Below are 19,959 nucleotides of genomic sequence, written 5' to 3' on the forward strand. Positions count from 1 at the left end.
ATTAATAAGAAATTGAATTTAATTTGGTAAAATATTATTATTTAATATTAAAAATAGCAAATATGGATCATCACACAAAATTATGTTCAAGTGTAATATAAGTCCTTCCATGTTGGATGGGTGTATTTTTTTTCTGAGATGCATTCATCAGGTTACCAACATTATTTGTTAATAATTGCTTTGGACTATAGGTTGGAGATGACTGTCGACAGGATGTACTTGCTCTCCAAGTGATTTCCTTGTTAAGAGACATTTTTGAAGCAGTTGGGCTGAATCTTTATCTGTTTCCATATGGTGTTCTTCCAACAGGCCCTGAGAGAGGTATTATTGAGGTATGGCTTCTGTACCTTTCCAAGACTAGTTTTTCCTTGGAAAATAAATAACAACATTTAGAGAGGTAGGCTGCTGCACTAGTCATATGGTTTTTGCCAAAAAGTTGGACCTCAGACTGAGCAGTTGTAATGTTCCCAATTCAATGAAAGACTCTGTTTTCTGTCTTCCTATATTTTGAATAGAAGCAGCATGTGGGCATGAATTTATTCTAAACTTTACACCGGCTTATCTTCAGGTGGTTCCAAACACTCGTAGTAGAAATCAAATGGGTGAAACCACTGATGGAGGACTCTATGAAATTTTCCAACAAGATTATGGACCTGTTGGCTCATTGCGTTTTGAGGAAGCTCGTGATAATTTTATAATCAGTAGTGCTGGCTATGCTGTTGCCAGCCTCTTGCTCCAACCAAAGGACCGCCACAACGGAAACCTGCTCTTTGACAAGTAATTGTCCTGCATTTACAGGCTTGTATTGCATTTCTCTCAATTTTTCATTTTGTGTTTGTTAAACTTACTCCTTACATTTTGAAGCATTGACGTAGAGTGCCATTTGTAATGGTCCAGCCTTGTTTATAAGTATTTATAGGAAAAAAATTCATTGCTGATATTGGAATCTTAAAGAGATGTTTTCCCTTTCAGTTGGCATCTCCTTTACATTTTGGATTTTTGGAGATGCTTTTTGGGTATAAGAATTAATTTATCATTTTTTTGTCACGAAATATTTGATTCACAGCTGAAAAGGAAAAGGAATTAACCAGCTGTTAAAAGAATTATTGATTTTTATTTTTTGGCAAAAAATTGCTTTATATTGGTCCATTTTTCTCATTGTTAAAACTTATTTTGCTAATGCTGAACTTGTTGACTTTGGGATGCAATAGCACTGATTTATACTCAAATTTGATGTTTTTGATAATTTTGGGGTTACTATTATATGCTTTACTAAATTTAAATATATGTAATATTTATCTTTCTGAATTCTAAACCAACTCGTTTTTTTGATACATGAAACAGTAAGGGTAGGCTTGTCCATATTGACTTTGGCTTCATTTTGGAGACTTCACCTGGTGGCAACATGCGCTTTGAAAGTGCACAATTTAAATTGAGTCATGAAATGACACAATTGCTGGATCCGAATGGTCATATGAAAAGTGAAACATGGATTCGGTTTGTCAGGTCAGTTGTGAAGACACAAAAATGCAAATCAATTTGTGAATGCCAATTCTTAGAAGTGAAAAACGAATTGTTATGTGAAATCTATTCTGATATAGTACATGAGCCCTTCACTGCCTGTATTGTGTAGTACGTTGCATATTTGTTCACAGGGTTATTTGAAAAAAAACTGTTTCACTTACTTGTATTTTTTGACCAGTTTGTGTGTGAAAGGATATCTAGCAGCTAGAAGACACATGGATGGCATCATCAATACTGTATTATTAATGAAAGATAGTGGACTTCCTTGCTTTAGTCGTGGAGATCCTATTGGAAATCTGAGGAAACGATTCCACCCAGAGATGAGTGAGCGTGAAGCAGCAAATTTCATGCGACACACATGCCTAGATGCATATAACAAGTGGACGACTGCAGGCTATGATCTTATTCAGTATATACAACAAGGCATTGAAAAATAATTGTATTGAAGGGATCTGCTATTTAGGGCTTCATGGTGCTATCAGTGATTACTGTAATCTTATCCTCCTGCACCCTTGTTATCACGTGAAAGTGAGGGATTACATGTAACATCAAAGTTTGCATCTGCAGGATAAAGTGGTGAACACAATTTATTAAAATTGTAAAATGCATCGACAGCCCAACCTCTAAGCCTCATTATTTGATTACTGTGGTACATTGTAGATAACATTTTTTGTGTCCTTGAGGGGATAGTGTAATATAACTAGATGCCTGTGTCATGCTCTTTTTAAAATTCAGTCTAGTTTATTCATATTTATGTGTTGGTGCTAACTAAATTGATGTGGATTGAATGTACCATTGCAAGATGCGTAATGAGCAGTGAAGGATTTTAAACTATGGAAGGCCCTTTATGGCAGCTACTTGTAACCTCCGTTATTCAGTTGTGATTCAACTTTTGAAGAAGTCTGTGATTTAATTCACTCTAATATATGAGCAGCAGAGACCAGTTTAAATGGATACAACTGCTGATTATTGCAGGGGCAGATCCTCGGGCCATTTACAGTGTGCGCATATGCCTTGTGAATGTGTTTATGTCTTGCTTGTGGCTTGGAGACATTTGATATGATATTGCTTGTCATTCATTATTTTCATTAGTTCATCTGAAAATATAGACTGCTGGGTTGGATGTTGGGAATTGACAGCCTCTTATATAATGGGCCAAGGAATTGGGTTAGGGTTTAGGTGACAGGAGTAATTCATCATATTCACCCCCAAAGCTTGACATCATAACAGTAGTCAATTGTTTGTATCTCCATTGTGTAACTTGTTCATCACTGTAATAGTTTGAGCATATTTAATAGGACACATCTCCCAACTTCTGGTGACAACATATTAAATTTGATTACAGAAAATAATCCTTAATCTCTATTTTCACGGCTGTTTTGAGCAGACAAACATTAACTTGGGACAAAAATGAGAAAAATATTTCATCTTCTGTGAGAGTTTACTGTTTACATTCTTCATCACAGAAAAATATTTAGTTTTATATGCAACTGGATGTGATTGGTGTACAATATTTTATATTATGATATATCACTTCAAGGTTTTGCTGTCTTTTGAGCACCTTGGGCATGTGGAGCAGACTTTCCAATACGAGTGTTTTGTGAGACATTCCAAGGATTATTTTTAGGAGACCTAAAATATCAGACTTTCTCTAATCCGTCCTATTACCATCAGGAGAACATTTCTTTAATGTTATACGGCTTTTTAAGTCTAATGCCATTCAAAGTTCTTTTTCTTTTCTTTTATTGATTAATAAATTTAATATTTGTGCAAGAGGTAGAAAACAAAGTTGTTGTGCTCAGTACTGATGGGAGACAATGGTATTAGTATTAGTACCGTGTCAAACTGTTTTGCTGTCTTTAACTAGTGTCGTGTAATAGCAGAAAATAACTATAAAAAAAGTTGCATTGTCTATTATATTTAATGGTCAATATTCTTAATAAGAGGGTTAAAAAAGATTCTGGCGTGCTTCCATTCTTGGCTAATAAGTGGACACATGGAATACGCATCCAGATGTGTTTCCTCCTTGTAGGTTTACAATTTTCCTTGTCCAATTGGATGTTTCCTTACCCAGATAATTTAAGAGTACTTGTCAACTTGTCACCTGTTGTCAATATGATTTATTTAGAAAACAAGAGCTCTTGGTGAGCTCGATGAGCTGGAGTACCTCTCTTTTAAATTCTAATGAAGATAAAAATAGTACACAAATAGTACACAAATATGATGGAAATATTTTTGGATTTAATGATAAAGATTAGTCATATTTAAGATTTTGAAATATGTAGTGCAACTAGATAGAAGAATAGTTAAAATAACTTATGTATAAATAGTATACATATGATGGACATATTTTTGGATTTAATGACAAAGATTAGTCATATTTAAGATTCTGAAATATGTAGAGCAATTAGATAGAAAAATAGTTAAAACAACTTGTATATTTTAAAACTAGTGACTACACGTGTGAAAGTTCAAACAGGGCAAAACTATAATTGTACAATGATAACAATATTTAGAAATCAATTAGTAAATATATCATGGCTTATCATGAAATTAAATGTTAAATGATATTATGTCAGATCTCTTGATTCATTATTGTTAAAATTGATTTATTATTGTTAAAATAGAAAGCAAGACTGAAAAAGAAATATATAGTCAATATTATGAATTCATCTTTAAATTAGCTTGAAATGAGAAAATAAATTTACATAACCATACTAGAGATCTATTTTCAATATTATACGTTCATGTTTAAATTAACTTAAAATGCTAAAAAATAGAGTGATTAAATAGATACAATTGAAAATCTATTTCTATTTGATTGATTTATAGAAATTTGAATATTAAAAAATATCTAATATATGAATTATCATTTAAATTATTCACCAACAAAGTCATTCAAGGTTTGCAATAAGAAGAAAGAAAAATATCTTGTATAAAGGTTTGCAATAAGAAGAAAGAAAAATATGTTGTATGATGAGATAATATTTTTAGTTACTTGAATGAACCAAGTGCAAATATCCTTTGATAAACTTTAATAAAAAAACAACAAATTTAATTAAAAATTATAATATATAAAAATTAACATTCATTTATTCTTCATTTAATTATAAAAAATTAAATTAAAGAACTCTCTAAATTTTAAAATAGTTTTATAAAACTAAAAAAGAAAAAACAAAATTGGCTGTTTATGGATCAAAAAAAGAAAAATAAAAACAAAAAATAAAATATAAAACATTAATTATACATACATACATATATATATAAGGCAATTGCACATTTAAATACAATGTTAATAAGTAAATACAATACTAAGCAACTTTGGGCATCGATTTTTTTGTTATTTTTCTTATTTTAAAAAAGAGTTAAAACATGAGCAAATTTTGTGTGCACCAATAAGAAATCAAGAATTAATATACAAAATTACATTCTTAAGAAAAGCTCACCAAACTTCAGGCTATTGAATTGTTTCTAAATAAAAAATAATTGTAGGTGTCTAATGAAAGAATTGTTTCTAAATAAAAAATAATTGTAGGTGTCTCATGAAAATATTAGTTTCTAAGACAAAGAAAAATTGTGTTTTTCACATCTTCCATGTTTATGTAATTGATTACATATTTCTTTGGGTACGTTTAGAATTATGTTTATTTCCACGCTTCTTCCCTAGTTTGAAATTTGAGAAGTTCCGTATTATTGATCTATACAATACTGGATTTCTTTGGATTTCTTTAGGCTGATCGCTAGGATATAAGTGAGGAGAGTAGATTATGGGAGTAGTTGTCTTCTATTACATGATATCAAATTCTATTTGCGCTAGTTCGGTAGTAGGAATTGCTGAATGTGACAATCAGTTTGCCACGAAATTTGAATGTGGGTGGATGCATGCCCTCATGCCATGCCATACCTTACCATTCCCACCAACTATGACCATACCTGTCAACTTTGTATCTGCCAACTCTATACTCAATAACTCAATAAATCAATTATCGTGCAAATATCATAAGAATTTGTAAGGTATTTATGAATAAGGTTGAATAGTTCCCTTTTTCTTCTAAACACTTCTGTAAATAAATAAAATCTTGATATTTAAAAGTTTATATATTTAAATTTAAATTTTTACTATTTTTAAAATTTTAGTAATAATTATATTATGATCTGATATATAATTTAGTATCTTTATAATATATTATTTGGATTTGTTTAATAATGTAACTTAATTTTAAAAAAAAAATTAGTTTATATATTTAAATTTAATTTTTTTTTATTTTAAATTTTTTAGTAATAATTATATTATGATCTGATATATAATTTAGTATCTTTATAATATATAATTTAGATTTGTTTAAAACCAGTCTATTAAAATATATTTAAAATTGTACTTCAATGCAATCATAATAATATTTGTTATTATAGTTAATATAATTTTAAAATATAAATCTTTATACTTAATTTAAACTTTCATTTTAACAACATTTGTACAAATTAGATTTGTGTACATTTGAAATTTGTTTGATTTTTACACTTAGTAAAAATCTATTTTGGTGATTTTGTGAGACAAAGTGTTTGTACAAAACTACTTTAATTAGATTATTCTATGTTTTACAAAAAAAAAAAAAAATCATTATAATTTTGAACAGATAATTTTTTTTGTGGTTCCATTGTGTGAGATTTTTAGCATCAATGTTTGGGATCACACTATGTGACTCATCATCATATGGGAGAGAAAGATAGGAAGGAAAAAAAGTTCCTTTTTTTCGTTCCTTTCTATCCTTCCCTCTCATCACGATGATGATAGATCATAGAGTGTGATCCAAAACATCGATGCTAAAAAAACACACATAATAGAATCCACAATCAAAATTACATTACACATTGTGGAAACCTAATGTTATAAATTTTGAATATTGTATATCTATTTCATCTCTTCAAAAATAAATTTCAATTTTTAAAGATAAGTGTTTATATTAGTCATTCACCTAATTTTTGCATTCTATATTTATAGAAAATTAAAATTGATTACATGTCAAATTGTATAAATACTTAATTTTAAATTATATATAATAATATTGTGATTATCTTAAAATATAATTTTAATGATTTTTTTTGAAATTTTAAAATTATCATACATAGATTTATGACATACTATAGTTTTTTTAAAAATTCAAATAATAATATTATTGATAAAATTTCTATAACATATTCTAAAATTACTAAATTAGATATTATTATATTATAATATAATAATTATGAAAAAATTAAGGAATAATAAAAACACTTAATACTAAAAATTAAATGTTCTTAATCATCAATAATGTTATATTTTAAGCAAATCTATTAATACTTTCGTTCATACCAATGACAATGTGACATAATGATCCTTTCTGTCATACTGTATAACAGTTTGACATAATACTCTACTGTTGCAGAATACAAAGAATACAAAGTTGGCGGGTATTCTAGGCATGGGTGGGGGTATACATCTAGCCACATTTGGTTTTTGTGGTTGGATAGCCATGGCCCATTTCTTGAATCTGTGCATGCATTTGGAATTAAAAATGGGAATGTAAAGGGGGAGGGGTGTGAATCAATACTTCAAAACTTTAACTATAAAATATTCACCACACATCCATCTCATAATTTATTTTGTAAATTGAAATAGCTAGCTACACATGTTCATCTATAGCAATAGACAAAAAAAACACATAACATAATGAGTTTGTTACCCAAAAACCTTCCAATGAGAAAGTAAAACTGGAGTGGGGATGACACCCACAAATCTTCACTATTGCAATTGTAAAGTGTATCCAATGAAGGTTACAATTGTTTGATCATAAACTATGATCTACCTTGTGAAACATCTGCCTTGTTAAAGACTTACAAAGATTGTTAAATCTTACCCTATTAAAGGATTTCAACACCCTGGTAAAAGTGCGCCTTGTTAGAGAATTTAGTCTTGAAATAAAACTAGCACCCTGTTAAAGGATTTACAAAAGCTTGTTAAGACTGCTTAGTTAAGAGATTTTCTTTGATTCACCTGTTAGAATGTTTCAACCTTGATCCTTCCGTTAGCATCTCTTTGCTAGATATCAGATCTCATCTTTCTTGATGTGTACTTGATCTTCTTGATCAAATGTATCTCTTCTATCCTTTAACTGCTCTGCTCTATTCTCTCTAACTGATTCTTCAATTCATTTTTCTTTCACAACCTCCTTAGTCACCATGAATGCTCTCTCTGCACTTTTCAACCCTTCTCTTCTCATCTGCGTATACAAACTCTTTAGGGTTTGCCCTCCTTAAGAAGACTTAGGTGAGCTAGGGTTAGGTAGGAATTAACTATTGTGATTCACCCATTTTGCCACTTAGGACATCCCTTTTTTCGTTTCTTTCTAATTTCTTGGTTGGTTGATTTGCATTCCTCGAGATCATTACCTTCTATGATGACACACAATCTCCATTTTAACTACCTCTACAAACATTAAATATCATATAGAAGTTAGAAAAAGTTATTTACATAGTTGTTTGTGCAATTAGAAACTCATATGACAAAACTGAACTGCTCGACATCTAAATGTGTCGACACTCGATCATCACTAACATTCATACCAACACTCAACTTCTATATACATGTTCTCTGTTTTCTTGGCTAAAACTATCTTTTCAATTTACTCTGTCTCTACTATAATAGCTCAACTTACATATGCGCTTGGTCTCAACTAGGGTACTCGACAATCATTGACTTTCTCGACATGTAATGCAGAATAAACAAGTCCTTATATAAGTTTGGCATTCACTAGATGACTTTGTCGCATTGATGATCATTTATCCTTTCCTAGTAAATGGCTAAGTGTTTCAACACTAATAGGCAATCACATGCTTAGATATCAACAATCGTCTCATGCAAATGGGTATTCTATGGCTTCTTTAACTAATGTTCCACCATCGTCATCTCATACAAATGTGCACCCTATTACTACATCTCTTCATCAACCAAATATGATGAACAATTATTACACTCCATTACCGCCAATTAGGTCCCTACCTAATTTTCTATGTTCTTCTCTCAATTCTATTCTCGTGTCATTGCCCACTTTAGCTAATGGTCATGGATACTACATGGATTTGTGTATTAGTTTGTGGATGATGTGACAGACTGAACTTCAAATTTGTCTTCAACTTCTTCCACAATGTACACTAGAAATACCCAAAAAACTTGGTCTCTCAGTATGCAACTATGCTCTTTGGAAGACCATTTAGTCTCACCACTTGTCTAAATAATAACTCTGCCACATGAACATCATCACTAGTTATCTTCCAAGGAATGAAATTTTCCATTTTTGAAAATCTATCAACCACCACAAATATTTAATCATGCCTTCTATGTGTCGTCAGTAAATGAAGAACAAAATCCATGTTGACATCTTTCCATGGCTTCTTGGGTATAGGTAATGGTCGATACAATCTCGTATTCTGTTTCACTCCTTTTGCCATCTGACATACTCGACAAATCTGTACAAATTTCTTGACATCTTACTGCAACTATGGCTAGTAATAATTCTCAACAACCAAAGTAATGCTTTTGTCTCTACCAAAATGTCCAATTGATCCTCAACTATACTTCTACTTGATACAATTTTCTCTCATAGAACTTCTAGGAATGCACAACTAACTTCCTTTGAACAAAATACCATCTTGGATTATGAAATCCAACCATTTTGTCTTATTAAGTGCAATAGGTTATGTACAAACTTTCCAAGCTTCACCAAAATATGGATCCTCTGGATACAATTTTTTGAGCTCCTTGAACCCAACCACCTCAATCTACATCTCTATCAACAAAAATTGTCTACTACTAAGAGCATCTACAACTCTATTAGACTTTCCACTCTTGTGTTTCAAAAAAAATGTATAACTTTGCAAAAACTTACCCAATTGAAATGTCTTTGATTGAATTTTCCTTGAATATTCAAATATTGTAAAGCTTGATGATTAGTATACAAAACAAACTCCTTAGGAAGAAGATAGTGTCTCCACTTCTTCAATGCTTAAACTAAAGCATAAAATTTGTTATCGTAAACATATTGTTTTCTTTTTGCATCATGCAATTTCTCATTGAAATAAGCAATAGGTCTACCTTCTTCACTCAAAATAGCTCCTATTGCAGTACCACTAGCATCATAGTTTACTTGGAACACCTTATTAAAATCTAGAAGTGCTAAAATAGGTTATTTTATAACTTATTGTTTCAATAGAAATAAACTCTTATCTGCTCCTACAGTTAACTTAAATTCTTTCCTATCCCATCTTACTGTTTTAGTCAATGGTCCATAAATACTACTAAAACCTTTGTTAATTTTTTTGTAAAAACTAGCCACTCTATTAAAAGATCTTACCTCAGTTGCACTCCTCAGAGTAGGCCATTCAAGGATAGCCTTCACTTTCTCAGGGTCCATTTTTAGACCTTCTACTGAAACTACAAATCCCAAGCACACCAACTCCTTCACAAAACTGCACTTCTTTAGATTTATCAATAACTTTTCATCCTTCAACTTGTCAAACACCCTATGAATATGCATCAAATGCTCCTACAATGTCTTACTAAGATCAAAATATCATCTAGGAAAATGGTGACAAACTTGCCTAGAAATTTCTTTAGTACCCACTTGTACAATCCTTCCTTGGTCTTGAAGGTAGTCTTCCACTCATCTCCTTCTCTAATTGAAAAAAATAATTAAATTGAAGATTATCATCAATAAATCTTGTTGAGTAGAGAAATGTGGTGAATTATAACATACATATATAATGTAACATAATCTAAAAATTAGTCTTCTTAAGAAAATATGACTATAAGAAAAATAATTAGAATACTATTGTATTCCTTTTATGCAACATGACACACATAAATCAATGGGACACTAACTTTGCAAAGTATTGTGCAAAAACGCTAGAGAAGAGGCATTGACTATTGAAAATGTATGAATAGATAGATGAAATGCGTGGACATGGAACACATTAGATTTTATTATAGTAATTTTATATATCTATTGCATGGTAAAGCTCAGCATACTTGTCTAAAAATGACTCAACAAAACAACTCTTAGTTTCACTTTCCATGAAATACAACAAGAATATAACTAGTCACTCCAAATTGAATTTGATATAGAAAAGGAAGATGAGATTTTATTTTAAAACAAAAACAACAACTCTCTTACACATTGATAAAATTGATCACATAGTATGAAATAAAATGTTGATAATGGATCACATGGTATAATCTAAAATGTTGATTCTAAAATACACAATCAAAATCAAAAGTTACTTAATTGAATTTTGATACATTGTAAAAATCTAATAACACTAATGAAATGGATAGATTTTTTAGTAAAAATCTCATTTCAAAGGAAACAATGTCCTAGAGGCAAAATTTTGTTATTTAGGAAATGTTTATGGGCATGTGATAGGGTTTTGATGTAGTTATTTACCTTGCAAATCTTGAATTCTTTGATGTATTTGGTATAGATCATGTCCTCTTTGCTTGGTTTCTTCTTGTCCCCTCATTTTCACTTTTCCACATTTTCATTTGCACTAACTATTTTCTCATAGTGCAAAGACTCCATAAAGCTACATAAAGAAATGACCTTTCATATCTACTATATAAAATTTCAACAATTTTCAAAGTACGTTTAAATTTTAAGGAAGACTATATGGGAAAGTTGTTATTTTTTAATTTCATTTAAAAGGAAATAAATAATAGAAAAACAATAGGTATGTTCCATATAATTGTAGGGCCCACCCTTATAATAGTAGGGATGATTAGAATGTTCTCTTTTGTTGATTCCAATAGGAGACCCATAAGCACCATAAGCAAAGGCATATGAAATAGAAGCAAGGGTAGGATCTATTGTCCTTACTATTAAGGGACTTGCAAGGTCTTTTTTTGTAACCAAGGTGTTCCTACGAGCTATAAATATTGACACTTTGTGCTAACTTAAATAAAACTCAAATGAAACTAAAAAAACTAAGAAAATTGGCATACACAATATCACTTATGGATTGTTTTCCTTGAGATTTTGAGCATGAGGAGGCAAGGTGCAAACATATAATTAATTCTTGAAAAATGGCAACATTAATGCTAACTTGTAAAAATATGTGTTCTTATTATAGAACAACTTAGGACTTGTTTGGTCATAATATGTCAAGTCAATAGCAACAATACCTTTTCTTGTTCCGTATGGACAAAAGAGCTTGATTGACTTTCACTTTTGCTTTTATATTTTGGATGGAAAAGATCCTATAGCTAAAATCTTCTAACTAAATATACAATAAACTAAGTTCAAAAAACAAAAAATCTATACAAGTATATGACTTTAATAGTGTTTCCTTTTAAGGTTATTTTTCGTGATCCAAGTGGGATCACTACACTTGTGTAGTTGTATTATTCTCCACCATTCCAAAATTCACTCATCTTGAATCCTATCCACCTATTTTTAGAGCAATGAGAATAAATATATCTTATTCTAGTGTTGTATTTGTATCAAGTTGGATCCATTACTTTGTCCCCATTTATCAGTTTCAAGTAATAACAATATAAAATTAAAAGAATAACAAAATCTCTAATAAAAAAGTGTTTGGATAATACGAGTCCACATCAAATGAAACAAGTGACATCCAACCATGTCGATATTGCCCCAAAACAATTAAATTATGATTATCATCGATGGAAGTTAGAAGTAAAACAATCAAAGCATAGAGTTTAAACAAATAAAACATAGTATCTTGAATATATAATCAAATAAAAATAGTACAAATGCTAGGGCATTGAGTCTCATGTAGGGACTAAATGACATCAAGGGAATCACATGATAAGATAGAATTGACGTAGAACATGACACATGATCATGAAAAAAATGAAGAAAAAGTGATTCTCATTACATTTATGGAAAATGAACCAGATATGAAGAAAAGAGGATGCAGATGGTTTGGAAGAGATAACAATCCTTGATAGTGTTGATAGTGGGCTAGTGTCCCTTGCAGAATTCACAACATGGCTTAACCGCCTCTTGTGGTTCTATAAGATAAGATAAGATCAAATATGATATGATAATTTTATTAATGTGCAACAAAAGACCACAAAATGGGTCTATGGGACTGGAAACCTACACCAAGAAGATAACAGATAAATGAAGCATCAAACGGTGTCCACAAAAGAACAATGGCAACCTTGTCTTTTCTAACAATTGGTATCAGGGCTTGGTCACATTTTTGAATTTCACAGGCCACGACGAGTGATGCTAGGAGGGGGATCATTGGTAGTGGGCCAACGTCCCTCACAGGATTCATGACAATTGGTTGTATCGAGAATTGAAAGGTTGATCTTTTGGTGCAATGGTAACCTTATCTTTTCTAACAATTGGTATTAGGGCTTGGCCATAGTTTTGAAAGTCGTAGGCAATGACAAGTGATGTTGGAAGGGGGATCATTGGTGGGCCAACATCCCTCACAAGATTCACGACATGGTTTAATTGGATCCCGTGGTTTTATAAGACTATTGGTTGTATTAGGCATTAAAAGGTTGATCTTTTGGTGTAACAACAACCCTTGCCTTTCTAGTAGATAGATAGTAAACAAAAGCAACATATATTGCCAAAATAATCCTGAATCATAAAAAAAATAGAAAACCTTATAAAAACAAATTGTTAGGATAAACCACGAACAGAAATAAAAACTACATGCAAATATAACCAATAACAAAAAATAATAGATCACATAGAAATGAACACAAGGCACCAAGATTTAACGTGGTTCACCCAATCCCTGGGCTACGTCCACCAAACAACAAGTCTGATCTTATTACAATCTAGTGATTACAACCTGATTACAATCCGTAATCCCTTACAACTCAATATTGCCGCAAGAACCAATTTCGCATCACAACATAATGAAAAATACCTAACCCTAAACCCATTTATACAAGTATTTTATGCTGTTTTAGGGTTACAACATGTTGACCATAACTTTAGTGGCAAATCTACGAATGGCGAATAGTAACAAAAAAAATTTCTACAAATGGCAAATTTATAAGTTATAAAAAAATGATCCTTAATGATTTTAAATAAAACAATTACGACTTTATCAAAATCATTAATTATAAATTTTTAATATCACTAATTAAACTCGCAACAATACTTCCATTAATTCAATAATCTAATTCTATAGTTTTATCAAATAATATCCATTATTAATTAACTTTAATTAAACTAATTTTTAGTTAAGTTAATTATTAAATATTAAAGTATATCAATAATATTTAATTAATTATTAATATATATTAATAGAATTTATTAACAATATTAATAATTAATAATTTAAATTCATTATAAATTAACTTTAATAACTTTGATAATCAATTATTAAAATTAATTACAATTTGAATACTATAACATTTCACAAAATGTATTAACCATAATCTATTTTTAATAAAATATTAATTCAAAATCATATTTAAATATTAATTAAATTTTATATTAAAAAAAATTATAAACAATTTTTTTTAAAATACAAAATGCATTAACTAAAGCATTTTAGCCCCGTCAGCCTGCAGACTGTGGTCTGCTGCAGCAGGGTACTGTTGCGTTAGCACTACCTGTTGTCACAACGGTACTGCTGCCGTGGCAGTACTTGCTGCGACGCGGGCAGAGAGAAAAAGGTAGGGCATGGGAAGCGGTGGCTCTGCCCCACTTGTAATATATATTATATATTATTATTATTATTATTATTTTTAAAAATATATACAAAACAAAACCCATTTCACCCCTCCACCATTACAATTAAATTTTAATTATATATATATATATATATAAAACGTATTTTGCAAATATGGTCTGATTGAAGAATTTCTATTAACCATATATATATAATTTAAAACTTTATTTTTAATAAAATTTTAATCCAAAAACAATGCCCCCCCTCAATAATATAACTTAAAAAAAATAAAAATGATTGCCATTTAAAATTTGGAAGGAAAAATTAAGTTGAACCAATCGAATTTTCGATCTACAAACAAACCCTTTCCAACTTTAAATTTCTTAATTCCATTTTTATCCAAAACCCAAAACCCAATTTAATACTAATTTCTTTCAATTGTAGAACGAGGTTATCTAAATAGTTTTTTTCAATCTCGATTCCCAGAAGAAATCAAATAGCAAAAGATTCAGAAGAAAGGTAGCAAGATTCATTTAATAAAATTTGAGAAAGCAATTTTCAACAACCACGAAGAAGACATAGACCCGAAAGTATTTCTACATTGGTTCACAAACCCTACCTTGATTTGATGCTAACAATCTGTTGAAACCCTTGCTAATCCAAACCCTTCAAAGCTTCCAAAGATTTCTTTGTTTCTTCTTCCAAAAGTGTGTTCCCTGAAACCTGTGTGTGTGATAATGACCTGAAAACCCTCTAATAAAAACTTTAATAACCGTATTAGGGTTTCTATCTCCACAACTCTAAAATTACAATTATTTTATTTAATTGATTCTTTCATGCACAATTAATTTTTTTTTAATTAAAATTATTATTTTATTATTCCTTTCATGCACGTCAAAGGAATTATTTAATTACTTTATTCTATTTTTCCACTTGTCTTCATTTTTAAGTTAATTTATTAACTTTTAAATCTAATGTTCACATTATTAAAATATCTTTATTAAGTTCACATATTTTATCTTTTTAATTAATTTTTTATATTTTAAACCCATTCATGCAAACTTAAATCTTTTTCATAATTTAAGTTCTTTTAACTTCTTAATTTTTTTTGAACGTTTTAATTTGATAATTATTTATTAACTTAAATAACAATAATATTTAGCATTTATTTAAAAATGAACTCTAAATATATTATTATTAAATTAAATTAATATTATCACGTTCTAATTTTATTCTTATCACTTTTATCTTCGAATTCCATTCTTTTATTTAATTAATTTCTTAATTAATTAAATATAATTAAATATTCGAAATGTCATAATAATTTTCCATTAAATTAAATCATTAATTTAATCTTTTAATTAGACTTAATTAATAGAAATTCATCAAAGACTCACAAAACAACATATGCACAAAATACTCACGGGTTTTAAAAAGGGTAGACAATTTGTTACAAGTCCTCTTTGCGGGACAAGTATTATAGGCTATGGCTAGGATTGGACCTGATCATTCTCTTCCCATTCTCACCATTTGAGTATTTTTAATAGGGCACGCTCATCCTGGCAATCAGGGAAGTCGATGCCCAGTACCTGCATCCTGCATAAAAGACGAGCATGTACATGTATATAATATATATCTAATCTAAATAGGCAATGGCAGGGAGTGGTGCATCGTGTAGACCCCGACTAGCACGTGACTACGACTCCCTCCCTTAACCATATCAAACACGTTAGACAGAAAGATAAAACAAATACGCGCACCATACACATGCAAGTATGGGGTAAGTATAAAAATCACCAATCTAAAATAAATGCTTAGTTGTAATAATGCATCTCTATCAATACAACATAATCATCATCAACGACATCATGTTAACATTGTTACAAAAGAAAACACATTTACTAATTAGGAATCATCAAGACATCATTAACAACACATGAAATGAAATCAACTAAGTAATCATCACTGATATATCACTAATCCAAGTCATGAAATAATATCATAATATTGTAAATCCAGTATCTCTAAAACTTATCAATGCACAAAATCAGCCTAAAAGAATTTGACGATGATAGCAGAAATGTGAACTAAGGGCAAGCACTACAATTCTTCCCAAAACCTATTTTCTTCCATACTTTTTGTGCATATGTGAATAAATGACATTGTTTGCCACAAACAACTGTCAAGGAATGTGGTTGAATTACATTCATTTTATGCCATAATGCAAAGTAGACTTTTGATTTCCTTCCTCATTGCACATTGTTTTTGCTTCCATCTTTTTTACTTAGTTTCTATGGTCTGCAACTCTCTAAAAGGGTGACGCCTTCTACGGCAGGGTTTTTCTTCATTTTCACAATCTTGGGTAAGTACATGTGATGGTTTTTGCATGCTTAAATATGAGATTCTTTCTTTCCTAGAACTTTTACTTTTCTCACATAATGAATTATTGAGGGTCAAGCTACCATTTTGAATTTGTATTAAGGACGATTTAATTTTGTAATTACATTGGAGGCGTTCCCTATATGAACTTCACGAGCTAAGTTTTAAAATCAAAGGTCAAAATTCCGCTAAAGGCCATGGACGACCATAAAAACTATTTCATCCATTGATTTTCCCCAGCAATTTTCACCATACGACGCCTTTCTCATGGGTCCTCTTGACTTCCATGAGTGCTTACATGCTGGCATTCATTTTCTTCTTGACAAGTCAGTCGCGTACACTGTGATTAGACATTCATGCACTAGTACATCCATTACTCCGTACATTTTCATATAAGTATGTTAAGATATATAATGAAATTAGGCACCGGCTACGGTGCAACTTATTTGCACCGTGCCGTTTATTTCCCGTCAGTCTCCCTGCATTCTCTGTCGTACTATCAGCCATGTCCTCCTCTGACATGCATGCTTCCTCTCTCTCGTAGTACTGTCAGGGTTTAATCTTATTGTGAAATTTTATATATATATTATCATCTGTATAAATTTAAAGTTTTTGCTTTAACAATATAAAAGTATTATAGTTTATAAATTGTTTGAAGGTTTAATTTTTAATTTTTATCAATTTTTTAATAATTAATTATTGTAATAGGTCATTATTATTATTAAATGTTAAATTATTATGATTATTTTTATTTTATTTTTTAAATTTAAAACTAAAAATGAAATATTTATTATTGATTAGAAATCATAGATTTTATTTAGTTAAAAGGTTTTTTATTTGAAATTATCATTTGTAAATTTTATTTACAATGATATAATTTTAAATGTTAGATTATTATAATTATTTATAATACTTTATTAATACTCCAAGAAATTATAGATTATTAATAATTTCTGAACTCTTCAACATTACGATGATAGAATATGAAGTGTGACTCAGAACATTAATGCCTTAAAAATACACAATCAAATCTAAAAACAATTAAATAATAACCTTAACTACTGTCTTCTTATGTTTTAATAACTTGACCAAATAAACCTTATATTAACTTTGTCTAAATGTATATACATTTGATAAATATATTGATAGATTCATTGAATAAAATCTAATTAATTTTTACAACCATTGTCTCCACATTGATAAAAAAAAATGCTAAGATCATTTTAGTTCAAACCTACATGTTTAATAAAACCATAGTTGTTTAGAGCAATTACCTTGATAAGTAATGCTTGCATATTCAAAAAGATCAATTTAGTTCAAACCTAAATGCTTACACCATTAATTAAACCACATACAAGCACCATGACTTGTCACTAACCAAACAAAAGATATATTGACTTTGTTCATGTGTGTATCCATTTGATCATACTTTTAGTACCCATTTGTATATAACTTAAAGCAATTTTATAATATAATAGATTTGACCTTGTTCAAATTGAGGTACTATGAATAGTCTCCTGCAATTACAAGTTTGTGCACATCAATTCCATGATATTGTGTAATGAGGTGGTGGGGATGTGAGATGTTTGTAAGGTTAGAAGGAACAATGATAAGCACTAGGTGATGGCTTGATTTTTGAGTAAATAAATTTTCTAATTACACTTTTAATTTAAACTTCATATACTATTTTTTATAAAATAATAACTTTCATAATATTATTATCAAACTAAATTATATTAATTATTTATAAAAAAATAATAGAAATAATCTTTTTTTAAATCATTGTAGATAATCACTTTTATTTTTAAATGTTAGATAATAATTATTATTTATATTATTTTACTTTTAAATTTATTGACTTGGATTCTATTAAAATTAATGTGTTTGGTTTCGTTGACCTGTGATATTAAAATTACACTACGATTAATCTCAAAATTTACAAATGATAACTTCAAACATAAAACATTTTAACTAAATAAAATCTATGATTTCTAATCAATAATAAATATTTCATTTTTAGTTTTAATTTTTTTTAAAACAAAATAATCAGAATAATTTATCATTTAATAATAATAATGACCTATTACAATAATTAATTATAAAAAAATATTTAAAATAATAAAAATATATATATTAAACCTTAAAAAAATTTATAAACTATAATACTTTTATGTTGTTAAAGCAAAAACTTTAAATTTATACAGATGATAATATATATAAAAAATTTCACAATAAGATTAAACCCTGACAGTACTATGAGAGAGAGGAAGCATGCATGTTAGAGGAGGAGATCGCTGACCGTACGACAGAGAATGCAGGGAGACTGATGGGAAATAAATGGCATGGTGCAAATAAGTTGCACCGTAGCCGGTGCCATGAAATTAAATGCTTATCGTTCATTATTTTTGGAATCTTTTCTATTGACGTCACTATTTACTGTTGTAGTTTTAACCGCTACTTTATAGGTCTCTTCCTTTTCCATCGATGAGCATGCTCAAAATAAGTCTGTAATATTTTCTCTGTTGTCTCCGAACTACCCTATCCTGACTCTCGGCCATCATTTTATGGAGCTAAACTCTAGTGAGACACACTTTAAGCCGTAAGCCTCTATTCTCAATAGGAGCAACAAAGTCAGACGACTGATATTTCATCACAGAGATATCAGAAATAGACCTGCAAGCCAAAAGCAAATGTTCCACCCTAGACTTTGCATCCAACTTCATGCTAGAATGAACCCTACGTGACACGTAATTCTACAAGAAAATAGTGTTGCTTAGCCTTAAAACTCACAGATCCATCTAAAGGATTTCCTTTAACTCCCACAAGATGAACAGAGTCCGAAAGCAAGACTACATGGCCTGGATAATCCTTCAAGATTCGATCTACGGAGGCGTCTTCACCTTCGTTGCTTGTTCGTCTAGCTTCATGATCTTCACCCAACCGATATTGCATTGCCCATTTCTCAAAAAATCTTTAAAACAAAGCACTGTAATCTTAAAAAATAGTACGAACACTATGAGGATATAGATCCATGATTATAGGAGGCACTCTAAAATTTAAGGACAATATCATAATTGAAATGGTTTGAGATTAGATAATATTTATCAGTTTAGTTCTCAGTACAACAAATTCGTTCGCCTTGTGTAGTGCCTGCCCCTAAGTCGCATTTCAGTCTTCATTGCCAAACTCTTTTAGGCCAACTTATGTTTGATGATTAGTATTATTATTTTAGAGATTATCAGATGTTGGTTTACACTCAGTTTATTATATGATGAGATTACTTGGTACTCTATATTTCATGCATGTATGATGATTATTCAATATTTTCAGTTATCGATGACGATTAGTTAGATGGTT

The 19,959-nt window shown here is 29.9% G+C and overlaps 1 protein-coding gene and 1 pseudogene across 1 annotated transcript in view; one reads left to right on the plus strand and one right to left on the minus strand.

The window, feature by feature from the left end:
- The window catches only part of LOC149564488 (Phosphatidylinositol 3- and 4-kinase family protein), a 123,059-nt gene extending 120,805 nt beyond the window's left edge, over positions 1-2,254 (plus strand). The window contains exons 23-26 of the mRNA XM_089818023.1: positions 192-332; positions 569-777; positions 1,345-1,506; positions 1,703-2,254. Coding sequence (XP_089674149.1) covers positions 192-332; positions 569-777; positions 1,345-1,506; positions 1,703-1,961 — 771 coding nt within the window. The 3' untranslated portion in view covers positions 1,962-2,254. The remainder of the gene's footprint in view (positions 1-191; positions 333-568; positions 778-1,344; positions 1,507-1,702) is intronic.
- Positions 2,255-19,056: 16,802 nt separating this feature from the next.
- On the minus strand, positions 19,057-19,561 carry LOC149564489 (uncharacterized protein At1g66480-like; annotated as a pseudogene).
- Between the last annotated feature and the right edge of the window lie 398 nt (positions 19,562-19,959).

Source organism: Cupressus sempervirens, chromosome 3 (assembly GCF_028749045.1).
Source record: "Cupressus sempervirens isolate cs-2001-9-10 chromosome 3, ASM2874904v1, whole genome shotgun sequence".
Classification (NCBI taxonomy): Eukaryota; Viridiplantae; Streptophyta; class Pinopsida; order Cupressales; family Cupressaceae; genus Cupressus; species Cupressus sempervirens.